Below are 21,653 nucleotides of genomic sequence, written 5' to 3'. Positions count from 1 at the left end.
GAGTTCTGCCGGCAGTGGAGCGTGCCGGGTGCGCTTCGCTTGCGGCAGTGGCGTGGTTCGAGGCGGATCCAGAGTTATTTACTTTCTTCATCAAACAGAGTTGTATCTACTTGTACAAGTAGATCAGCTGTGTGAAGATGGAGGGTCGGGAACTGCGCGCGAGTTCCAAGTTGCAATCCAGGTTCGCGTTGATAGACGTCACGGGTGTGACGCTCCCCGCAATCGCGTGGTAGTCTAGATCCATGCAGTGCGGGACCGGCAATAACTAGTGAGGAGAGGCGCTGGAGTTTGAGGGGTTACAGTGGATATTCTAGCGCCCGCCAACGCTAATTGGGTCGGCTGTGGGCATCCATTCGTGGATGGATGCCGGACCGCAGATCTCCAGGGCTGGCTGGTGATAACATGCATTCATGGATGCTGTCCCCGGATGCCGCGCAGATTCTCTCTCGAGCAGAGCTCCATGTTTACTGGAGAGCAGTACCGGTTCAGCCTGGAATTGAACGAGGGCTTGCTCTCAAATTCTCCGATGATACCCAGCCATCCCCAATCTTATACCCATCCAACCACAGAGGATATATATACAATACGTAGAGGGTGTGCATGACTCTTCTAGTGAATGGCCATTCAGCTCTTGATAATAACTCTCTCTATACTCTTAGCAGAGTAAGTAGACTTCATTCATCTGAAGAGCTGTTCAACTGCGCTATCAGATCTTTGGAGATCCATCGTCGTAGGATGCAACCTTGAGCACTACCCTCAATGAGTTAGAATTACATTGTCGCTATCTGGGTCCCGGGATAGTACACCCAAGAATACCCTCAGATGGCCAAGATTGAGGCGGATACATGTCGGCATAGCGAGTACACGGTTCATTTCAATCCAACCAAACATCACTAGGACCTGGTAGAGTAAACTGCTCTGCTTCAGTCCGTAAGTAGCGAAGCGCCCACCAGTCTCCACCATGGACATTGGACTTGCTGGCACGACAATATGGATACTGAGCAATGGGAGAACAACTGGACTCGACTGCCTTTGCTAGTGTGTTCTAACTTCTTGGCAAGCCAGATCTCTCGAGTCAGGCCGTCTTGCCGCAATACCCGCTCTAACCGCCCCCTCCTTCGCGGTGCCGCTCGTCTTAAAGTCAATCACCCGCAATTGCCACAATCTCCAAGATCCTCTCCATAGCGATCCCCGGTAGACAGAGTGCGTGGCCGCATACAGCGCTCCTCGCGATGAACTCCACCAAGCGCAAGCGCTCACGCCTGGCCTGCAAGCCCTGCCGAGAACGCAAGCGAAAGTGCGACGGCCAGGACCCCTGCGTCACATGCACGGAATGGGGCTACGACTGTCACTACGAGACCCCCAAGAGGCGGCGGGCGTCCTTCCACGCAGGATCCCTCACCTCGCCCGTCTCCCAGACCGGCCAGGGACTCCACTCGGCTGCTGCCGGCGCGCCCAGCACCGTCGACTCCGACCACACCGGCCTCGTCCGCCATCTCGAGGCGAACTCCGGCGCGGCCTTTGTCAGGAAGCTCGGCCTGAAGATGGACCCCTCTGGGGCGCCGAGGCTCCATCTCTTCGGCTGGAACGTCGGCGCGAGACAGTTGAAGACCTCTGATTTCGTGCCGCCGACGACTTCTACTCTTTCCGTCGTCGAGATCACGTCGCTCGAGCACATGAAGTCCCTGGCCGGCTTCTACTTCGACAAGCTGGCCCCATGCTACTGGTTCGTCGACAAGGAGCAGTTCTTGGAGCGGCTGGAGATGCGCTGGAAGTCGACGGCAATGACGCCAGACCTGTACGACGGAGTCCTCGCCGGCGTGGCGGCCCTCGGGTGCCTCTTCTCCCAGCGCAACGTCACCATCACCGAGCTGCACCTGGTCCGCTGTGCCGCATCTACCTTGGACAATCACCACCTCGCCGGCCCTCCTTCTCTGGATCTGCTCACCGGCTGGACCCTCCGGACGATCTACCTCCGGCTCACAGACACACCTCACGCGACGTGGATAGCCAGCTCGACCCTCATGCACCTCGTCGAGGCGTCGGGTCTCCATCCCAGGTCGCACTCGTCTGTGCTGCTCCCGAGCGCCCACGGCAACCCCGACATCGAAAGAGGCCTCGTGTGTGTGGCGCACCATCTCAACACATGGGCCTCCTTCGACCTCGGCCTGTCCCGCGTCTTTGCGCAGTCCGACGACCTACCCTTGCTCCCCGCGCCGTCCAGCGCCTCGGACTACACGGCCGAAGTCATGGGCCTCCTGCCCGTGTCCATCAGCCTCGACCCGGGCCGGTCCAGGGACGAGGCCGAGCTGACGGAGAAACTGATCAGGGTCCTCGGCAGCTCGCACACGCAGCCCCCCTCCGTGCTCGCGCAGTCCAACCTGACCCTCTGCATCCTGCGCCGCATCCACAGCCAGAACCTCGACATCTCGGGCGACCTGGCCGAGCGCGTGCTCGCCCTGCTCAAGAAGGCCCTCGCCTGCGCCCGCCGCATGGTCGCCGCGTGCTGCCCCTGGCACCAGGTCGCCAACGTGCCCTTCCAGATCATCTGCGTCCTGCTCGTGCTCGACACGCGCTCGTCCCTGGGCCTGCTGCCCGAGGCGATGCAGACCGTCGGCCTCGTCGCGTCCACGTACCCGACCGACACCATGCGCGAGGCCTACAGCACCGCCTGCCTGCTCGTCATGCTGCACCAGCAGCGGCGCCGGCACGACGTGGCCGTCTTTGGCGAGGTGCTCGCCGTGCACCACCACCAGCCCGAGGCCGAGGTGCCTCCCTCCTCGCCGCCGGCGGACCAGCCCGCCCCCGCCGCCCCGAGCACGCAGGAGAATATGTGGCTCGAGGCGCTGGTCGCTGACTTCCCGGGCCTGCAGGGGGTGGATCTTGACCAGTTCTTGAGTGCGGATATGGGGGCTGGCTTTCCCATGATTGGCGGCGTTCCGGATGGGTCGGGCTTGTGAGGTTTTGTTATGTGTTTTGTTATTATTTGCGACAGGCCGGCGACCAGATTTGTTTCTTGCTAAGCTTCGAGGCATTGAAAGACTTGTATCGTTTAGATCGATCCTACTACAGTACTGGGCTATTAATTAAATACCCCTTCAGTCAACTTCTACAATTTTGAAATCCATTATTGAAGTTACATAATGTGATAGATACAGCAGAACCAGATTTCAAGTTGTCTGCATGCAAATACCTACTACAAGAGAAAGTGACTATGCACTGGTATCAGTGACTCACGTTGATAGTAATATGCTGCCCTCTTCTCTTCCTGGAAAGGCGCCGTTCAATGGGCCCTAAACCCCTGCGGCTATTGCGGGTGTAAGCAACCCATGACGATCACTACGGCGGTGATGCCAGGTGTGACGCAAGTCCGCTCAAAGGCGCCGACGTTATTGATTGAAACATAATATAATGCGTTGTTCCTTCCCAAGGAGTCATGCCCATGATGCAAAAGGGTGTGCCGATTTGCATCATGTCTCGATCTTCTGCTTGCGCTGCAGAACTAGCAATGACAGAGTGCAGATTGTCAGACGAACCCAAAGACGATACAGACCTCGAGCTAGGGGTCTGCACCGACGAACAAGAAGCTCCTAGGACGATGGACCAGTCAGTTTCAATGGGCATGGGAAGACCACTCCCTCCACTGCCTGGCAACCCAGAAGACTACACTGTCGAGTTTGACGGGCCCGATGATCCGGAGCATCCCTACAACTGGAACCGCTCGAACAAGTACGCAGACCGCTACCCCCTGCACCGTTGGTTGAACACAGTCAATTCACTAACCCCAGGCAAGGCTCTTAACCTCCATCCTAGCCTGCAGCGCAACCTACATCGCAGCCCTGGCCTCCGCCATCTTCGCCCCGGCCGCCCCGGCCGCCAGCGCCGAGCTCGACGTCAGCGCCGAGGTAGGCGCCCTCGGCACGGCCCTGTACGTCCTAGGCTTCGCCGCGGGCCCCGTCCTCTGGGCGCCCGCCTCGGAGCTGCGCGGCCGCAGGCTGCCCCTCGCAGCGTCCACGCTCCTCGGCGGCGCCTTCGGCCTCGGCGCCGCCGCCGCCAAGGACGCGCCCGCGCTGGCCGTCTGCCGCTTCTTCGCCGGCGCCTGCGGCGCGGGGCCCCTGGCCGTCGTCCCGGGCGTCCTGGCCGACCTGTACGACGACGCGAGCCGCGGCGCCGCCGTCTCGCTCTACGCGCTGTGCGTCTTTGGCGGGCCGTCGACGGCGCCGCTCGTGGGCGGGTTCGTGACCGTCGCGTCCGGCGGCTGGCGCTGGGCGCTGTACGTCCCGGCCATACTGAGCCTGGCCTGCGGCGCCGCGTGCCTCGCCTTCCTGCGCGAGACGTACGCGCCGCGCCTGCTGGTCGCGCGGGCGGCGGCGCTGCGCGGGCGGACGGGCAACTGGGCCGTCCACGCGCGGCACGAGCGGGTCGAGGTCGAACCCTGGGTGCTGGTGGACAAGTACTTCAGCCGGCCGGTGCGGATGCTGGTCACGGAGCCCACCATCCTGCTGGTGTCGCTGTACATGTCGTTCATCTACGGGTTGGTGTACTGCCTTCTCGGGGCGTATCCGCTGGTGTTTGAGGGCATCTACGGGATGAAGCCTGGGGTCGGCGGTCTCCCGTTCCTGGGGTTGCTCGTCGGCCAGGCAGCGGCGGTTGGAGTCATAGTGTCTCGGCAAAAGGCGTACGTGAGCAAGCTGAGGGCGAACAACAACGTGCCAATCCCCGAATGGCGGTTAGGTCCTCCACTGGTTGGAGCGCCGATCTTTGCACTTGGCATCTTCTGGTAAGTGTTTGGATCCCAATCAGCTCTATGTGGCGTCCCGACATTCAAAAGCTGACACAGCCAGGTTTGGCTGGACCGCTTACACGGGCAACATTCATTGGGCTGTGCCGACGGTTGCTGGTGTCTTCATCGGCTTCGGCAACGTCAGTGTCTTCCTGCCCTGCTTCAACTACATCGTCGACGCCTATCTGCCATTGTAAGTCCGACTTGGGGATAGGCCTTAGTTGTTGGAATACGATGCCAACTGATCATGCTTGATAACAGTGCGGCATCAGCTGTAGCGGCAAACATAATCCTCCGCTCCGCGGTAGCCGCAGGCTTTCCGCTATTCTCAAAGCAGATGTTTCAGAACCTGGGGGTGCAGTGGGCTGCCACGCTGCTTGGATGCCTGGCTGCAGTCATGATCCCGATACCATACGCCTTTAGGGTATACGGCCCGCGGCTGAGAAAGAAAAGCAGACTCTTGAGAGAGTAGGGACGCTATAATCTGATACATTCGGCATCATTATATGACTGAAGGACTGAAATAGCAACCGCCACACTTGATCAACTAGATATTGGTAGATAAGGCAAAAAATGGCCAATGGGATCGTTGGGGAGACTGTCCGAGTTGTCTTAACATGCGTGTTGGTCATAACCCAAAAGTGGATCGAGATCAAACGATACACCAGGACGCCAACCCTCTAGCAGATCGTTGATGGATGCATAAAAGCTGTCCAGGTCAGTGATTTCCGATGGCCCTCCGCTCCCTCGCGCCTGTCTCTCAGCATCTTCACTGACGTGCGCCCGCCCTGAGTCGGGACTTGCCAGTGCCGCATCACCCCACCCTGTATCCGTTTGAACCGTCTCAGTATCGGCCATCGGCGGATTCAACATCGAGGAGATTGACATCGCGCCCCCACGCACAATACCGACGTCCACTCGAGTATCATCGACATCCATTCGAGTATCGCCGACGTTGACTTTGAGCCGCCGACACAGACGGAGCAGTATACCCAGGGCCCGGCGCGGCACACGAGATACGTGCTGGTGCGCCTCAAGGATCTCTAGGCAGTTCTGAAGACACCGGCGCGAATGGAGGTCGTTGACCCTCCGAGCAACGTTCCGCACGTGGATTGTCGCGCTCACGTACGTCGCATACGTGACAAAGTAAGGCGGTGAGGTGATGCACCATTTTGACCTGTAGTGCCGGAGGAGCTGGTCAATGCACATAGCGGCCTGCACGCATGTGCCAAGAGCATCGCGGGCACACGGACCGTCTTCTAGTTCGAGCTCGAGGTGTCCTCCGCGGACAAAGGGGCGGTGCAACAGGATGACCAGCGCGTGGAACTCCAGTCTAGAGAGAGAGGAGTCAGTGTGTCGAAAGGATCATGCATGTCTAAGAAATAGTCGACAACGGATATGAATGACTCACGTTATACACAGAATATGTGGCAGGGAGGCGTGGTACGGTGTGAACACGTAGCTCCCATACGCGTCGGTCGGGGGTCCAAGATGCTCAGGCAGAGCGGCGAGCCAGTTCATAAGCTCAGCGCGAAGCTCGTGTGCTGTGCTGACGAGCGCCTCGGAGCCCCTCGCAGGCCTACTCTCTCCGTGTATCTCACAAAGAATACGGTCCGCAACACAGCTCAGCTTGCAGAGCTGCTCGAACGCTGACACGCTGTAAATAGGTGAGGGCCTCATTCGGTCTGCCGAGGACACAGACCCATAAACCGCCGCTGTATCAATGGGCTCAAGTTCTTCGTACTCGTCTATGAACATGAGAGGTACATTGTGATATGCAGAGGACAAACGCGGAGGTCTGCCCTGGTAAATGGACTGAGTCTTGTCCATAACTGACCTGCAATTAGAGACAACGCCCCTTCAACGGTTTTGTGGGAGCACAGAACATACCATATGCAGACCAGAAAACTCTCCTCGAGATTTCTACTTCTTCTGGTGAACAGTTCCAAGTAGATGCTTCCGAGTGAAGACCCAGATCGAATATCATGTTGATAGCGATACCGAGGTAGTGCCATGAAAGACTTGGTTCGTCGCACCATGAGAACAGTCCATCGGAAAAGAGAAGCAGGGCTTGAATGGTGGTAATGTTACTCTTGCATAGGATTTGGGTGTTAGGATGATAGATGGCTTTCTCGAGTTTCCGCCGGAGTGCTTTTCTCCCCTCGCAAACATCTGTGGCGGCAGATTGTCCCGGTCCGGACTCCTGGCAGTTCTTCGTACAGAGGAAAAGTATCGCATGGAGTAAAAGATTAGAGAAGTATGGTCCGTTGCATACCATATCTCGCATGAAGGCGGGCCGATACACCACCGTCCCTGTGGCTTGCTGCCGGCTCCAAAAAAGTGACAGGAGCTGCATTCCTCGCTCGGGTTCGAGCCCCGCAAAGTCGAGCCTGCCGGATCGAAGATTGACCAGCTCTAGCTGGCCTGTGTGGACAGGAAACAAGTCAGTCCAAGTCAGTTTATCCATGGCATCTTGTAGCTATGGCGAATGTGCTCACGCTGTCTGGCAGATTCTGCGAAGAGTTGAGTCTTGACGAACGCATCTGTGGTGTCTGATGCAACGTGGTCTCTTTCATTTGGCCGCTCTGCATCATAAATGGCACTGGTAGGGCCATAGTACTCAGCTTCCCGAGGTGTTCTCTCCTCGGACGTTGGAGTAGAGTATTCCAGTCCAGTGTCAATCCGCGTTGATCCAACGAGGACCGAATCCCGTGGCTGGTCGGCGGATACGGGACGGGCGGCATCCACAGCAACCGCGATGGGAGGCTGTGGGCCTCTGTACGTACATACTTGATGATAAGTATGGCAACTGGTGCACCGAGGCCTTGCATTGTCGCACGCCAGCTGTGGTGGCCCGTCACATCAACCGACGCGTTCACAGATCGTTGGGGAAGAGGAGAAGACACATACCTTGCGCCGGTGACAAAAGTCGCAGGCCACGTCAACACGCGGTTTCCTCCTCATAATCATCATTACTCCGTTGCCGCCATCTCACATGCGCGTTCGCTGGTATTCCGTGTGTACAGGGAATGGTGCTGGGACTGTCATTCAAGCCTCGGTGGGTGGTTGCTCTTGGGGAGGTTGGAGATGATTTCGTTTCATACGCTGCTGACGCACTAGCGATTTCCTTGTAGCACACAGGCTGCTCCCGATCACATCAACGGATCTGCACCAATTATATGCGATCCAATGCTGCACATTCACTACGCTAACAACAAAAGAAGCAAGAAAAGCTGCATGCTATCTCGTGACTGAAACACGGGAGGTATTCTGTGCTGTCATCACAGAGACTAAGCCTGTTGCCCAGCCCGTCACACCGGTGCCCAAGCCTCTCCCTCAATGAACGTATCGCCGCATCGTCTCCGCCGACTTGCTAAGCTGGCCGGTGTAGTACGCATCGGAGAACAAACCCGAACCGTGATCGACAATGAACTGCAGGTGGTCCGCGTGCACATCGGCATCACCCTGCTCCAGCTGGCTGGCGCCAAACTCGCCCACCGGTGAGCGGTCGATGGGCGGCATGCACTCAACCGCCAGGCCGCCGTCGTAGCCCGTCTCGGCCAGCGCAGCCACAATGCCGTCCCAGTCGAACGATCCCTCGCCGGCAGCCAGGCGGTTGTTGTCCGCGACGTGGAAGTCGACGATGCGCGGCCCACAGGCCCGGACGGCGGCTAGCAGATCTCGCTCCTCGATGGCGAGGTGGAAGGGGTCGAACGTGACGCCGCAGCCGTACCCGACCTCGTCGGCGAGAGCCAGCGCCTGGTCCGTCCGGTTCAGGAAGTACGTCTCAAAGCGGTTGAGCGGTTCGATGCCGACTTTGATGCCGAGCTCCTGGGCAAGCGCCGCCACCTCTTTCAGGCCCTCGACGGCCCATCGCCACTCATTCTCCGGGGTCGAGGTAGCAATCAACTTGCCTACTCTGCCAGGCACGACCGTGGTGATTTCCCCACCCAGCCCCTTGGATAACCGGACTACCTCCTTCATGTACTCGATTGTGGCTCTCCGCTGCTGTGGGTCGGCAGCGATCAAGTCTCGCTCTCCCTGCTGGATCGTCACGGTTCCCCAGCACTGGATCCCGTATTTCTGGAGCAATTGCCTGGTTTCTTCAATACGGTAGAGACCGGGCTCCCCCGCGAGTTCGATGCTGGTGTAGCCGAGCTCGGAGGCGCGCTTGAGGCTGACTTCCAAAGGCTCAGGCCTCATCCAAGTATGGACAGACAGATGCATTTCGACAGTCTGACTCTGCGATCTATAGGGTATGTGTGTCTCGATGTTGTTGGTGTAGATCGGTCTCGCCGTTCTTTCTTTGTTGCAGGCAGGCAACTTCTTGGCTGGCATGTACTACAAACGAAGGGGAAGAGTCCAACAGCTCACCGCTTTATATCCCACATTAGCTTCGTACAACGTCTACGGCAAGCAATTTCTAATTAGTAATATGTGGGACGATACACGATGTACGGGTTGTGTAAGCCCAGTGCTATCCACGGATGACAACGGCGATGCCCCATAAGCCGTGATCCGCTCAGCTTTCTCACCCTCGAGCAACCGCCGTCCTCGCTTTCAAAGCATGGCCCACAATCCGTCCGCTCCACTTTCCGTGATCTCCACAGCGTGATTACAAACACGTCTATATAAAACGTCTGGTCTTGGGGCAGATAGTCAGCTGTCTATGACCTCAATCAAGTGCTCCAATTGCATCCTCAAGTCCTCGCAATTCTGTGTGCACCCTTCCATTCCTCAACTCTCGTCCAGTGCTCTAGCAAAACCTGCCAAGAACAGCAAACATGTCGACCGTTCAGTGGCCAGATGACAGCATGTTTCAACACTTTTCCGTGTTTGAAGAGACGTGAGACTCTCCAATATCAGCCGCAGATGTAATCTCCCATGTTGAAGGTCCTGACGTCCATCATACAGATACAAGGTTGTCGACTCGCACGAAATCAAAGCCGCCGTGTTGATACCAAAGAAAGCCAAACCCGGTATTCACCCAGTCATCTTGAACTTCCACGGCGGTTTCCTCGTCTATGGGGGGTCTCTCTTCGCCCCCTTCTTCGCGCCCTGGATACTCAAATTGGCCCTCGAGAACGACGCCGTGCTGGTCTCCGCCGACTACCGGCTCCTCCCTTCGAGCAATGGTGTGGCCGACGTGCTGGAGGACCTCGAAGACTTCTGGAAGTGGACGCGCTCCAGCCTCCCCGCCGTGCTTGAAAGCCGCGCACCTGGCCACACGGTCGACTACAACCGCCTCCTCGTGACTGGCGGCTCCGCCGGTGGGTACTGCGCCACGCAGATCGCCATGTCCCACCCGGACGAAATTGCCGCCATGGCTCTCGTGTACCCGTTTGTCGACCCCCACGACCCTCTTTTGTTCAAGGGCCCTGCCGTCGGAGAGCCGTCGATAATGAGGACCCCCGTCGAAGACTTGCCACCTAAGGAGGCAGTAATGTCTTGGATTGAAGACGCTCGGAAGACGGTCGTGTCAAAGGCCGGGTGGGAGAGAGGACCATATGCTGTTGCCGCAGCTCAGGATGGAGTTTTCTATACCAAAATCTTTGATCATCTCGGCCTGGACCGAATTGAGCATTCGCCTCTAAAGAGGCTCGCAGCTGGAGCAAGGCTGCCGCGGAAACTGTAAGCTGTTTGCAGGAGATTCCCAATTTGATGTCCTGTGCAGCTAACCTTGTGCAGTTGGATCTTGCATGGCGACGACGACAGCGTCGTGCACATTCGGGCAACTCACAAGTTGTTGGACCTAATTCGGGACAAGTCACCGGATACTACTGTCAGGCTCGATATCGCAGCCGGAGAAGATCACGGCTTTGACAATTTCAAGACATCCTGGGAACTACACGCCATCGGAGCATTAGACTTTGTGAAGCATTCATGGATTTGCAATCGAGATTCCCACCGAGCAGCACCAGTAAGCGGAGGTTGACAAACTTCAGTACCCTGGGGAATAGATATGTTAGATTACGATTAGTATAGCCTTTGAAATTGAAAGTTCCTAGGTCTATTGACGTCGTAAGGAGCATGACCCAGCCCCTTACTGCGGCGCGTAGATGAAAGCAAGCTGATCCATCTCATCGCCGTCCTGGCCCATATACCCCACAATCTGCCAGCCGCTCGGCGCCGTGAAGGTAGCGCAGTCGCCGGTCGAGCTGCCCGACTCCAGCGTGTTGCCCTTGCTGGTCGTGGCCTTGATGTAGAAGTTCCGCGTGCGGTCCTTGTACTTTGCCTGGCACAGCACGGCGGACGTCCAGAACTCGCCCGAGCCAAGGGTCAGCGTCGCCGGGTCGCCGCCCGTGCCGCCGTGCGTGAAGACGGTGCCGTCGGTCAGCGTCAGCCCGACCGAGTCCAGGCGCCTGGCGCCACGGAAGGTCAGGACCTTGGCCGCGGGCTTGGACTTCGTCGCCAGCGCGCTCAGGTCCGAGAACCAGGTGCCGTGCGGGCCGCCGAAGTAGCCCGACTGCCGCAGGTTCCCATTGAGCGAGTAGGTGAAGTTGACGCCGACGGGGTTGTGGTCGCTGAGAATGTTGCCGTCGGGCTGGAGGAACTTCTTGGACTCGTAGTTGAAGAACGTCGCCTCGAGCTTGAAGATGCTGCTGCCGCGGTAGAGCACCTTGTCGACGGTCTCGCAGGAGTCGGTCGTGGACGGGTTGCTGCACAGCGACTCCACCGTCGGGATGACGCCGTTGCGCTCGACCTGGACCCAGGCGTCCGTGAGCCCGTTCTGGGTCCCGAACAGCCTGATGTTGTCGGCGGTGCGCGAGTAGCGGGAGTTGGTGTCGCCCATGACCACGACGGCGTTGCCGGCAGACCATTTGTCGATGTAGTCAGCGACTTGCTGGACGTTGGCAGTGCGAGCAGCTTCGTCGTCATTCTCGGTTCTGCAAGAGGGATTAGTGTTGTTAAGACTGGCTGGAGCGATCCCTACTTACCCGGCGTCCGTGTGGAGGTTGTAGAAATCGACATACACGCTCTCCGCCACCTTGACTCGCATGAAGGTGAACCCCTTGGGGGTCAGGCAGTCGGCGCCAGACGCATTGGAACACTTGTTCCAACGCACGCGAGTGAAGTTAACCCAGTCAAAGTTGGACAGAGTGTTCATGCCATCGCCCACAATGACGGTACCCGAGGTCGGGGTACGGAATGGATGGTTGTCCGTGGCATAGATGTACCTGATCGGGGTCTGTGAGCGACTTGGTTTCAAGTAAGATCCATGCCGGGCACCCCAGAATACTTACGCATGATACGCAAAGTCCTAAGATGGGTGAGGGAGCTCGTCAGTGAATTCGGTCTCCATGAACCTAGTCAAATGAGAATCCGTACCTCTTGAACATGGATAACATCGTATCCGTACTTGGCGAACAGCTTTCCAATGTTGCCGGCGTTGGTCGCCTTGTCTCCGGGTACCTCATTGCTATTGAGGATCGCCGGAAGGCCCGCGACGTTCATGGTGAGGACGCTAAAGTCACCGCCATCGGCCTTGGCCAAGGAGGCCACGGCGGCCACGGCTGCGAGCGCACGGAGAATGAGCGACTTCATGATGCTCTTCAGTCAAGTACAAGGCTTCAGAAGAACCGCTTGGCAGGAGACACGACCGAGAGGACTGGTCCGGGAGGGATACCGAACATGTCTGTCTCTCTCTCCTCTCCTCTCGAGCGGGCACATCGCGAGTCTTTTAACTGCTTCCAAGACGACACGATCCCGACCTCGTGTCGCTGGGCGCATTGTCCACTTTGCCATGTTCCCTGTCAACCCCACCAATAGCTTGCCCGTTTCGGCACTCATCCCGCCGCTAGGTAGCCGATGCCGACGCTGGGGGTGCCCCGTGCTACCAGATCCCCTTTCCGTTCGCTCGGATCTGCTCATCGTCATCGTCCCACGTGCTTTGGCTAGGCGAACCGACTCGAAATATCAATGCGGAGGAAATACTCGTACCTCGGATTGCGGACTGAGACGACGGTTGACCATCAATAAGACCAACAGGCTTAGCCGTGTTGCACGATCTCGGAGAGGGTGCAGGAGAGCAGCTTGCACGTGGCGTGCATACAGCCAGGGAGGCTGGCGATATGCCAACTGAAAGTCCTCGCGATTCGACCGGTGCCGCAGACATGAACACTAGATCCGGAGTTCTGCGGACTAAACATGGACCTCAATTCTCGTAGTGCAGCACAACGCCAAGCCCTACTAAGCTACGAGATAACTCTCAGATCCCACGCAGCACACGATGAGGAGAAGGACGGGAAAACGAAGTTGTGTGAGCCGGACAGCCACCGACACGCTGAGTCCAGCCGATTATGGGCATACGGTGCCCCTCCTGAATCGCCTCTCCGGTCCGGTCCGGTCCGATGTGGCCGCCACCGAGTCGGCCGGGAAGCAGCCAATCTATCCCCTCTTTCGCGTCTCGAGTCTTCATGTCCTGCTTTGGATATGATTGGCCCTCTCGTTCTTAGCCATCGGAAATGTACAGTCGATCCCATGCAGATGCAGCCATACAGTCGGAATCACGTGTCCAGCTCTGTCTATTTTCATTCCAGAGGTTTTGGTCGAAAGATAAAAAGGCTGTCAACGCGTTACCACTACGGATGTTTCACCGGCAGTGAGAATACGAGCGACATGCATGAGGTGGACAAAGAACTACTCGCGCCGCGTGGGCAGAGGAAGGTGCAATGTCTTGCTATAACAGCATCAACTAGTAGGTATGCTCTGATCGCTATCAACGCAAAGCCAGAAGCTGACACGGTCAGACCGGCTCTACACCTGGAGATAGGGGAGAAACTGAAGCTTGAATGGGAGAACCTATCGAAAACTTAGATTGGATGTCCGAAGTGCTTGGCCACTCATCGCCTCTTGACGGCAGCAGCCCGCAGACTCAATATTCTGTGCCGAGCCAGACTTGCAAGACTGTATCCCCCACGGCTCGCAAAGCAGGTCGGAAGTAGGGCAATCTTGACTACAATGAGTCACAGGCTGTCTTGCGAATGCCATGCATATGCTATACTCCACAAGTTCTTTGCGTATCTTGCCTTTCGTCCATCGACCTCTCAGACCTGGTATGAAGCTTTCGAAGCTCAATGCAAAGTCTCCTTCCAGAAGACCCTGTTACACCTCCCATAGGCGACCGCTTGAGCGGCTTGGTGCTTGGTCGCGTTCTAGAACAAATTGACTAGTCAATTACATACCACTGGCGCGCCGTTGCTGTTGAGGGACGATCAATGATACAAAGGAAGGGGCGGAAGGTTCCGAGTAAGTCCGCCTTTGGGCAGACAATCCGTCCGCACCTTGGCCAGGGTTGCTTCTGATCACCAGGCACCGATCAAGATCTGTCCGGCGAACCATTCCCCGCATTCTAGTAGGTCACAGAGAAGCCGAACTCCTTGGCGGCGGTAAACAGAGCTTGTATACATGTATCCCGCGTCGTCATGAGACTCAACTCCTCAGGGCGTAGCGTCTCTCCCCCACCCGTTCTCGGGGCTTCTACGGGGCAAAGTACAGACACCATGACGAGCGCCATACAATAGCGCATGCACGTTGAATGCGCCGTCACATAGGGGGGTATCGTAGGCTTTATAGAACTTGAGCAATCTATCTTCAACGGTCGGAAAAAGGGTGCCCTGCAACGTTCCATGACTCCCGGATCTCTCTACTCCATCTCCATAGCTAACAAGAGGGAAGTGCACGGCCAATCTCCTTGATCCGAGTAAGCGCGTTGCATTGACCAATGCGGTGGTAGCATTCCGCAACGAGCGCTTAATCCTGACGAATTTGTACAAAGGTATCAGGCGTAAGTTCTTAGAACTCTACCAGGCCATTGTATTCTATTGGGGGTCATACCATCAGTAAATCTCTCAGGTGGTTATGCAATTTCTGGGTTGTGGACTCTAGTACCTGGCAGGGGTCTGGAAATTTGGCCTAATACCTGCGTCCCCAAGGAGATTACACAAAAGCTTGGCGAGACAGTCTAATTTCCCCCAGCTGGGCGAGAAAGGGGAGACCCTGGTTGCGGCCACTTGTTGTGCACATGTTCATAGTTCGGACCGAATTATGCCCTGTCCTTTTCCATGTGGTATCAGTCTGTTATCCAACTTCCTAAAACGTCTCTTCGTCATGGCTCCAATTACTTCTACTTGTAGACTATCCTCATTGCGGCCAAGCAACTCAGTGCAGAATAGCACTTCGGTCCCTCATCACCAAGAAACACGCGGACAGTGGGCCGTTGGCGGTCACGAAGGTAACATTACGGCATCAGCCACACCTTACTTCACAAGCAAGGGGACAGAACGATCGCGGCATCGAGTAGTGCAGTGCGGCCAAAAGCCGCACTTGACATCTGCACCATGCAAGAGGGTTGGACCAGCCAACAGGGTGTTATTTGCCAGTGAATATTGGCGTTTGAATCTTTGTAGGCTCGCCTTTCAATTGCCCTGCGGAACGGACCACACACCTGCATAGATGCCAGCGTTGAAATGCAAGATGGGTGCTTGACAGGTCTAACAACGTGCTCTAAGCAGGGGCCGAGATGTTCCACACCATCCAACCCTAATTCTTATGGCCCAGCCCAAGTTTTGTGTGCTGCCAAGCGTGTCGTTTGCATCGGGAGCAACTCTAATCTGATGACGGGCTTTGCCTGAGTTGTATGAGCTAGCTGCCTGCCTGCTCTCGGACATGTCAACCTGTGTGGAGAGCTAAGTCGCCGCTGGGCACCCCCAGTGTTCAAAACTGTTCTGTTGGTGCAGGCAAAGTCAGCTGCTTATCTTGAAGACTCCGGCGCTTAGAGAAAGAAGAACCCCTCATTCATGAGGCACCGTGACATTCGGCGATGGCACGAAGTAACAGCCAAGACTAGCAAAGGCGTCAGCAATGGGGCCACCACCACAACTGTCGGCATCTCATGTGAGCCTTGAACCAAGCAGAGAAGACACCGACCCTTCTGCAATGGCACAATCACTTGCATTCGATGCGGAAGAGCCGGGCACTTGTGTCTAGTTGCTCCTTTAGTAACTGACTAGTCTGTCTTTTAGAACAGGTAACAACGGAGCAATAAAGGAGCCCTGGCCAGGGACCCCTGCTGATTGTACCCTACCTCCCGCACGGCACCGGTAGCATAGAGCTAAGTCATGGGCCTACCAATATCTTCGTTAGGCTTCTGGGTATAGAGTACAGTTAAAGAGGATGTAGCAGATGAGTTCTAGATACATGCGTGAAAAACTATAAAGAGGAGAGAAGGATAGCAGCATCTTCAAGTATCCCTCGTTAACTCACCTGTAGTGGGAGACAACTACTCCCTGACTTCCTTTCCCTTGTCTTAGCGCAACCAATCTGTACATTCCTTCAGTAGTCACTCCTTGCTATTCCATCATCACTATACTGCCTCAACATGCGCCCCTTCACCATTCTAGCTGCGCTTCTAGGAGCAGCTGCGGCCTCTCCTATCTCAATCTTCAACCGTGCTCCGGCTACAGACCCTGATGGCTTCACCCCGGCAACACCTGGTGGAATAGAGGACATCGTCATCACCTCCAAGAACACTCTGAACGCCACAGCTCCGTCGCCTGATGAGACAACTACAATCTCAGCCCGCGCCCTCACAGCCAACCTGCCCATGTCGTTCGTCAATAACTTCTCTGGGGGCAAAGTCAACGCTTACATCCAGGGTCTGGACTCGGATGGACGCATTGTCTTTGTAACCTCGGGCGGCAAGCTCGTCTACCCGTCGTCCGGCGGGTCCACTGTCCCGGTCAAGATCAACGCCGACCTCGCCATCCCCATGAGCGGCAAGGGCAGTGCCCTCAACTTCAACCTCCCCATCGTCTTGGAGTCGGGCCGGGTCTACTTTGCCGAGGGCAACCTGCAGTTCTTCATGGTCAGCATCGGCGGCGGCAAGGACGGCCTCGTCCAGCCCTCGGCCGCCAACCCCTCCGACCCCAGCGCCAACATCAACTGGGGCTTCGTCGAGTTCACCTTCACCCGGGACAAGGTCGTCTTTGCCAACATCTCGTACGTCGACTTTGTCGGCCTCTCGCTCGGCACCAAGCTCGAGGTCAACGGCGGCGCGACCCAGGCCGCCCAGGGCCTCGTCACGGGCGCCGTGCAGAGCATCTGCAACGACCTGCGCGCGCAGCAGAACGCCGACGGCCGCGCCTGGGCGGCCCTCTGCGTCGCCGACTCGTCCGGCAGGCCCGTGCGCGCCCTGGCGCCCATCCTCTACACCGACATCAACCCCAACACCTTTGCCAACTACTGGCAGGGGTACGTCGACCAGGTCTGGTCCGCGTACGCGAGCAGGGCCCTGACCATCGACACGCAGATGAGCGCCGGCAAGATCCAGTGCAGGGTCGCCAACAACGTCATGACCTGCCCCGGCGACAACAAGTCGTACGCCAAGCCCAGCGCCAAGGACATCTGGGGCTGCAACAGCGGGCCCTTTGGCAAGGACGGCAGCGAGAACGCGGTGCACCTGGCCGTCATCCCGCGTCTCTGCGCCGCCTTCTACCGGTCGACTCTGCTGCTGGCCGGTGGCGATGTGCAGCCCTCGCTCCCGTCGTCCAAGTACTACACTGTCAACCCCACTAGCCACTATGGCCGCCTGGTGCACAAGTATGAGCCTGATGGGAAGGGTTACGCCTTCTCCTACGATGATGTCAACCCTGATGGTGAGAATGCCTCTGGCACTGTCTCTTCCGGCAATGTCAAGCTTCTCACATTCACCATCGCTTGATCTTATTTAAAATTGTGCTGTTGTGTGAGGATGTGGCTTCGAAATGGGGCCGACTTGAAGGTCATGATGCATTCGTTGTCGCTTTATGGTTCACTCAGTATATACTGCCTTTTATTCTTGCATATATTTGGGCATCTTGTACATACGCAATATCTCTCACGTTGGATATGGTCTTTTGGAAATCGACTGTGTTGATAATCAATTTTGTTGAATTTGTTCCTTAATTGATTGACTGATTTGAATACTCGACGACAGAATGATTTCTATCACTGTACAAGTCGCCGTGTCTTTCAACACAACGAAGAGAAGTACCCTAGGGCAATTAATGCCAACATAATTGTATTACAAGAGCAGCTTGTTCCCAATCCATTCACATGTTATCTTTGCACCTTGACTATCAATTCCAGACTGATATCTACAAGCCACACGCTGCGGCCCCGAGGTGGGTCAAGATTGTCGAAAGCTGAGTTTGCCTAGTGGAGCCAGAGCGGGTAACGGCGCCTCAAAAACTGCCTTGAAATCTCGAAACATAGCACTCTGCTTCCACCGGCAAACTTGTTCACGCCGCACATCACCACAGACTCACGTTGACGGGATTCACAACAAGTTAGATAGGCAGGGTGGCAGACACCGCCGATGCCACACGGCGCATGAACTCCACGCTCTCACCCCAGGCGTCGCCGCACGGCATCCGCGCCGCCGCGGCGTCAGGGATGATGGAGGTATGGTGCGCCTGGCCCGTCGTCGCCTCCCACACGCAGTCGTACCGCCTCTTGCTATGCGCCCTCCTGCTCGCGAGCTGCGCGCCCCTGGGCCGCAAGCCCGCCATCTTCACGACGAGCTGCCACCTGGCGTACACGGCCGCGACGGCCCTGACGGCGCTCGTCCTCGCAGCGTCCGCGACGGTACCCGCGCACGACGCCAACGTCTTCGCCTTCGCGCTGGCCCTGCAGCACGGCGTGCTCGGGTCCGTGCTCTTCCTGCTCGTCGGGTCAGTTCGGCGGCGGCGGGGGAACCATGACGGGGACGGCCGGTCCAGGGCCGAGGGCGAGGTCCTGCGCGCGTTTCACCACATCTGGTGCCACGCGCTGTTCGCGGCGCGCGCGGTCCTGCAGTACTTTGTTCTGGCTGGGGCGCTTAGCCGTCTGGGCGACGAGGCGGTCGTGCCGGCTGCTTGCGACGCTGTGACGGGCGTCTGTGCGAACCCCTGCGAGGGGAATCTGGGGCTGGTGTCGAAGTACAACCAAGGGGAGAGCACGCCGCCTCTGCTTCCCGTACTCTGGCACTGGGATGCTGCGTCGACGGCGGCGGCGGCAGGCGTGGCCGGGAATGAGTGGATCGGCAAAGCGCCCACGATGCATGGGGCTCAGTACGACAACTTGCTCCGGATGCTATGGTGGTCGTACGTCCTGACCGGCCCCATGTACCAGTGCGCGCGGGTGCTCGCCAACTCCTCGCCGAGGGAGACACGGAACTACCTCTTCCGGCGGCTTCTGCAGGACTACCACCCGAGAGCGCAGGGGCAGTCCAGGAGGAAGCGGCTTGCCATCATCGCGCTGGTCTGGGTGCGGTACAGGCTGCTGCTGCTGCGCGCCATGTCCATGGAGGCGCGCCTCCTGTACGTCCTCGCCTACTGGCCGGCCAGGGGCGCGGCGCGTCTGTACGCCTACTGCGCGGGCGACGACAAACCCCCCGCGTTCGCGCAGCTGGTGGTCCTCAGGGAGAGCCAGTCGGCGAGGCGGGGCAGGCTGGCCAAGTACGCGGCTGCGGCGTGGTACTTCTTCTCGCTCGCTTTCTACGCCTTGCTCCCGGCCTGCGCGCTCTGCCTCACGATTGGGTCCGAGCTCGGCGTTCGCGGCTGGGTCCCGCAGTCTGCAGATCTCCACGACGTCAGCCAGTGGATAGCTTGGGCCCTTGTTGGCGGCGCGGCCGCGGGATACGCCGTGTGGTACATGCTCTTTGAGTATCTGCCGAAGCTGGGACTGCGAACGAGGCGGTGGGAGCCAATCGGCGAAAGGGAGAGGATCTACATCACGGACCCGTCATCAGAGGCCGAGGAGCCCGACAAGATCGCGCTCATGGAGAAGAACATGGAGTACAACGACCTCGGCTGGCGCAAGTACATCCTGGCGCGCATCATGGTGGAATGGTACGACTTCAGATACTGGTGGAGGGACCCGGTGCAGGCGTCCGCCGCCGGCGCCGGCGCCGCGGAGGGCAGGGCAAAGAAGAGCGATGACCCGTGGGACTGGGACGAGACCTACCGGAGGGGAGGCGGCGCCGGCGAGATCGACAACTGGACGGCTTTCCCGGCCGAACTGGCCTCCCGGCCGGTGCCTTCGTCGCCGGGCCGGCACCACATCCAGGCTGCGCCCGCGCCGAGACCGATAGTCGAGTATAGCTACGACGACGAGGCGGAGACGCAGAGGCTGCTGCGTGAGCAGGATGGGCGGCGAAGAAAAAGGGGATGATATTAGGACATGTACATGATTATGCTTTTGTCTTTGCGGCACATTTAGACTAAGGCTGAGTTACACTCTGGAATGGCTTAGGACTCTGAGCGCAACTTTCAGTATACGCCGAGGATGAAGTGATAGTACTGAAGAGAATCGACGACATCCTCTGGCTACGAGGCCCGTCGTCCCTGCAATCCCTTCAACCCGCTCCTTGGATAGCTAATGTCAAACCCAGACGCACGTGGTCTCTGGTATAGATAGGTTTCGAGCCAGCAACAATGCACAGCTGTCAGTTTCATCCATTCTGGAAGCCCATATCGAAAGGACATCACTGGTTGATCATGAAGCGTAGTTCAAACGTGCTTCGCCCGAGAAGAAAGAGGCTCCCCCCGTCCCCCCGTAGGCCCGGTCCCGGGCAGCACTCTAACGACCCAATCCCAGCTGTTTGCAACGAAGTGGCGAAAACCAGCCGGGCTCGCGGCCCGTGGGGGTTGGCGAGCTAGTGTTCCTGCTCGAACCCCATCCCGCACATCCGCCCCCCCCGGCTCCACAGCAGACTGGAGAGAGTGCACGTCAATGCTTGACAGCCAGCCCGTTGACATCGAGACCCCAACAACCCAATAGGCAGCTACTATGTACCCTCCCCAGCAGGACGGGTCCCGGCCGCGTGAGATTGACCCGTGAGATTGGCAATCTTTATGCCGATCATTATGCACGGCATAAAAAGAAAAAGGGTGGAAAGGGTCCTGCGTCCCGTCAGCAGGGTTTGTGCCCGTCAGTCATCCCGGATCGACTGGGACTGAGTTGGCGGCTCTTCCTCTTGGCCAGACTTGGTCTTTTGGCTTCGATCCGATCTTCAAGCACAAAAAAGAAAAAAAAAGAAGGGATATTCGCCACTGGAGCGGTGGGCTGGGTGTTTTGGGACGTCGGGATGATGTTCCATGTTGATGAAAGCTTGTCTCGCTGGGGCACTCACCGTGTGTCAAGTGGTGCCGTGTTGCCGACTCGAAAGGTGGACGGCGAGGTATAGTGCTGACGGCATATATGGTCGACTTCTATTCCCCGGGGCGACTGATGGAAGGAGTACGCAAGAATCTGTTGCTTCAGGAACTACATGCTGGGTAGAATATCTGGGGTCGTCCATCGGCCGCCGCGGATCTTGGGGGGAAGTCGGTGGAAGAACATTCAAGCGTGGGAGCTGCCAATACGCGGATCTGGAAGCCGCATCGCCCTATCTCTTACTGAGAATGCTACTCAGAATGCTACTCAGTAAGCTATCAACGAGGAATCCCTCTTTCCTGAAGTCGACCCGCTCTGCCAGTCGTAGCTACGACGACATCCATAGGGCTGAGACATGCCAGCGAGGGGGGGTTTGCCCAAGACTTGGGTGGCCGTGCAGAAAGGGTGATATTCACATACGTAGCGGAGACACGATGGTCCAGACCGCACGGCGCGTGTAACAAACGAGCTATTCGCGATGACTGCCTGGTTGCAGTAGATGCCGCCACCACAAAGGTTAAGAACAATGTGTTCTGGTCGACCGAAGTAGTCAAGAAGAGCAGCCGAGAAGCGGACGAGGTATCAGGTTGGGCCATTGCGCGCGGCATACTATCTCCACATCGTGTGGCCGAGGCCATAATCACTTCAGTACGGGTTGCAAGCTCTGGATGATTCATGACAATGGCCGGCAAGC

The 21,653-nt window shown here is 57.5% G+C and overlaps 8 protein-coding genes across 8 annotated transcripts; 5 read left to right on the top strand and 3 right to left on the bottom strand.

Moving 5' to 3' along the window:
• Positions 1–1,232: 1,232 nt before the first annotated feature.
• On the top strand, positions 1,233–2,960 carry E0L32_000923 (uncharacterized protein; the record flags this gene model as incomplete). The annotated part of the gene is made up of 1 exon (XM_031144188.1): positions 1,233–2,960. The coding sequence occupies one exon, from the start codon at positions 1,233–1,235 to the stop codon at positions 2,958–2,960; it is 1,728 nt and encodes a 575-aa protein (XP_030994457.1).
• A 485-nt stretch (positions 2,961–3,445) lies between these two features.
• On the top strand, positions 3,446–5,255 carry E0L32_000922 (uncharacterized protein; the record flags this gene model as incomplete). The annotated part of the gene is made up of 4 exons (XM_031144177.1): positions 3,446–3,755; positions 3,814–4,780; positions 4,845–4,976; positions 5,045–5,255. 4 exons carry the CDS (start codon positions 3,446–3,448, stop codon positions 5,253–5,255), a joined length of 1,620 nt encoding a protein of 539 aa, XP_030994456.1.
• Positions 5,256–5,395: 140 nt separating this feature from the next.
• On the bottom strand, positions 5,396–7,250 carry E0L32_000921 (uncharacterized protein; the record flags this gene model as incomplete). Its single annotated transcript, XM_031144166.1, has 3 exons — positions 5,396–6,116; positions 6,195–6,615; positions 6,674–7,250. The coding sequence occupies 3 exons, from the start codon at positions 7,248–7,250 to the stop codon at positions 5,396–5,398; spliced, it is 1,719 nt and encodes a 572-aa protein (XP_030994455.1).
• Positions 7,251–8,119: 869 nt separating this feature from the next.
• Positions 8,120–9,010, bottom strand: E0L32_000920 (uncharacterized protein; the record flags this gene model as incomplete). Its single annotated transcript, XM_031144155.1, has 1 exon — positions 8,120–9,010. The coding sequence occupies one exon, from the start codon at positions 9,008–9,010 to the stop codon at positions 8,120–8,122; it is 891 nt and encodes a 296-aa protein (XP_030994454.1).
• A 557-nt stretch (positions 9,011–9,567) lies between these two features.
• E0L32_000919 (uncharacterized protein) lies at positions 9,568–10,718 on the top strand (the record flags this gene model as incomplete). The annotated part of the gene is made up of 3 exons (XM_031144144.1): positions 9,568–9,629; positions 9,698–10,414; positions 10,472–10,718. The coding sequence occupies 3 exons, from the start codon at positions 9,568–9,570 to the stop codon at positions 10,716–10,718; spliced, it is 1,026 nt and encodes a 341-aa protein (XP_030994453.1).
• A 108-nt stretch (positions 10,719–10,826) lies between these two features.
• On the bottom strand, positions 10,827–12,328 carry E0L32_000918 (uncharacterized protein; the record flags this gene model as incomplete). The annotated part of the gene is made up of 4 exons (XM_031144133.1): positions 10,827–11,670; positions 11,722–11,961; positions 12,028–12,044; positions 12,113–12,328. The coding sequence occupies 4 exons, from the start codon at positions 12,326–12,328 to the stop codon at positions 10,827–10,829; spliced, it is 1,317 nt and encodes a 438-aa protein (XP_030994452.1).
• Positions 12,329–16,163: 3,835 nt separating this feature from the next.
• On the top strand, positions 16,164–17,504 carry E0L32_000917 (uncharacterized protein; the record flags this gene model as incomplete). The annotated part of the gene is made up of 1 exon (XM_031144122.1): positions 16,164–17,504. The coding sequence occupies one exon, from the start codon at positions 16,164–16,166 to the stop codon at positions 17,502–17,504; it is 1,341 nt and encodes a 446-aa protein (XP_030994451.1).
• A 778-nt stretch (positions 17,505–18,282) lies between these two features.
• E0L32_000916 (uncharacterized protein) lies at positions 18,283–19,975 on the top strand (the record flags this gene model as incomplete). The annotated part of the gene is made up of 2 exons (XM_031144111.1): positions 18,283–18,495; positions 18,620–19,975. 2 exons carry the CDS (start codon positions 18,283–18,285, stop codon positions 19,973–19,975), a joined length of 1,569 nt encoding a protein of 522 aa, XP_030994450.1.
• Positions 19,976–21,653: the final 1,678 nt, after the last annotated feature.

This window comes from Thyridium curvatum (genome assembly GCF_004353045.1).
Source record: "Thyridium curvatum strain D216 chromosome Unknown NODE_3_length_876553_cov_77.224826, whole genome shotgun sequence".
Taxonomy (NCBI): Eukaryota; Fungi; Ascomycota; class Sordariomycetes; order Thyridiales; family Thyridiaceae; genus Thyridium; species Thyridium curvatum.
Note: the sequence above shows the minus strand (reverse complement) of the source record. Positions and strands in the feature narration are given on the sequence as shown.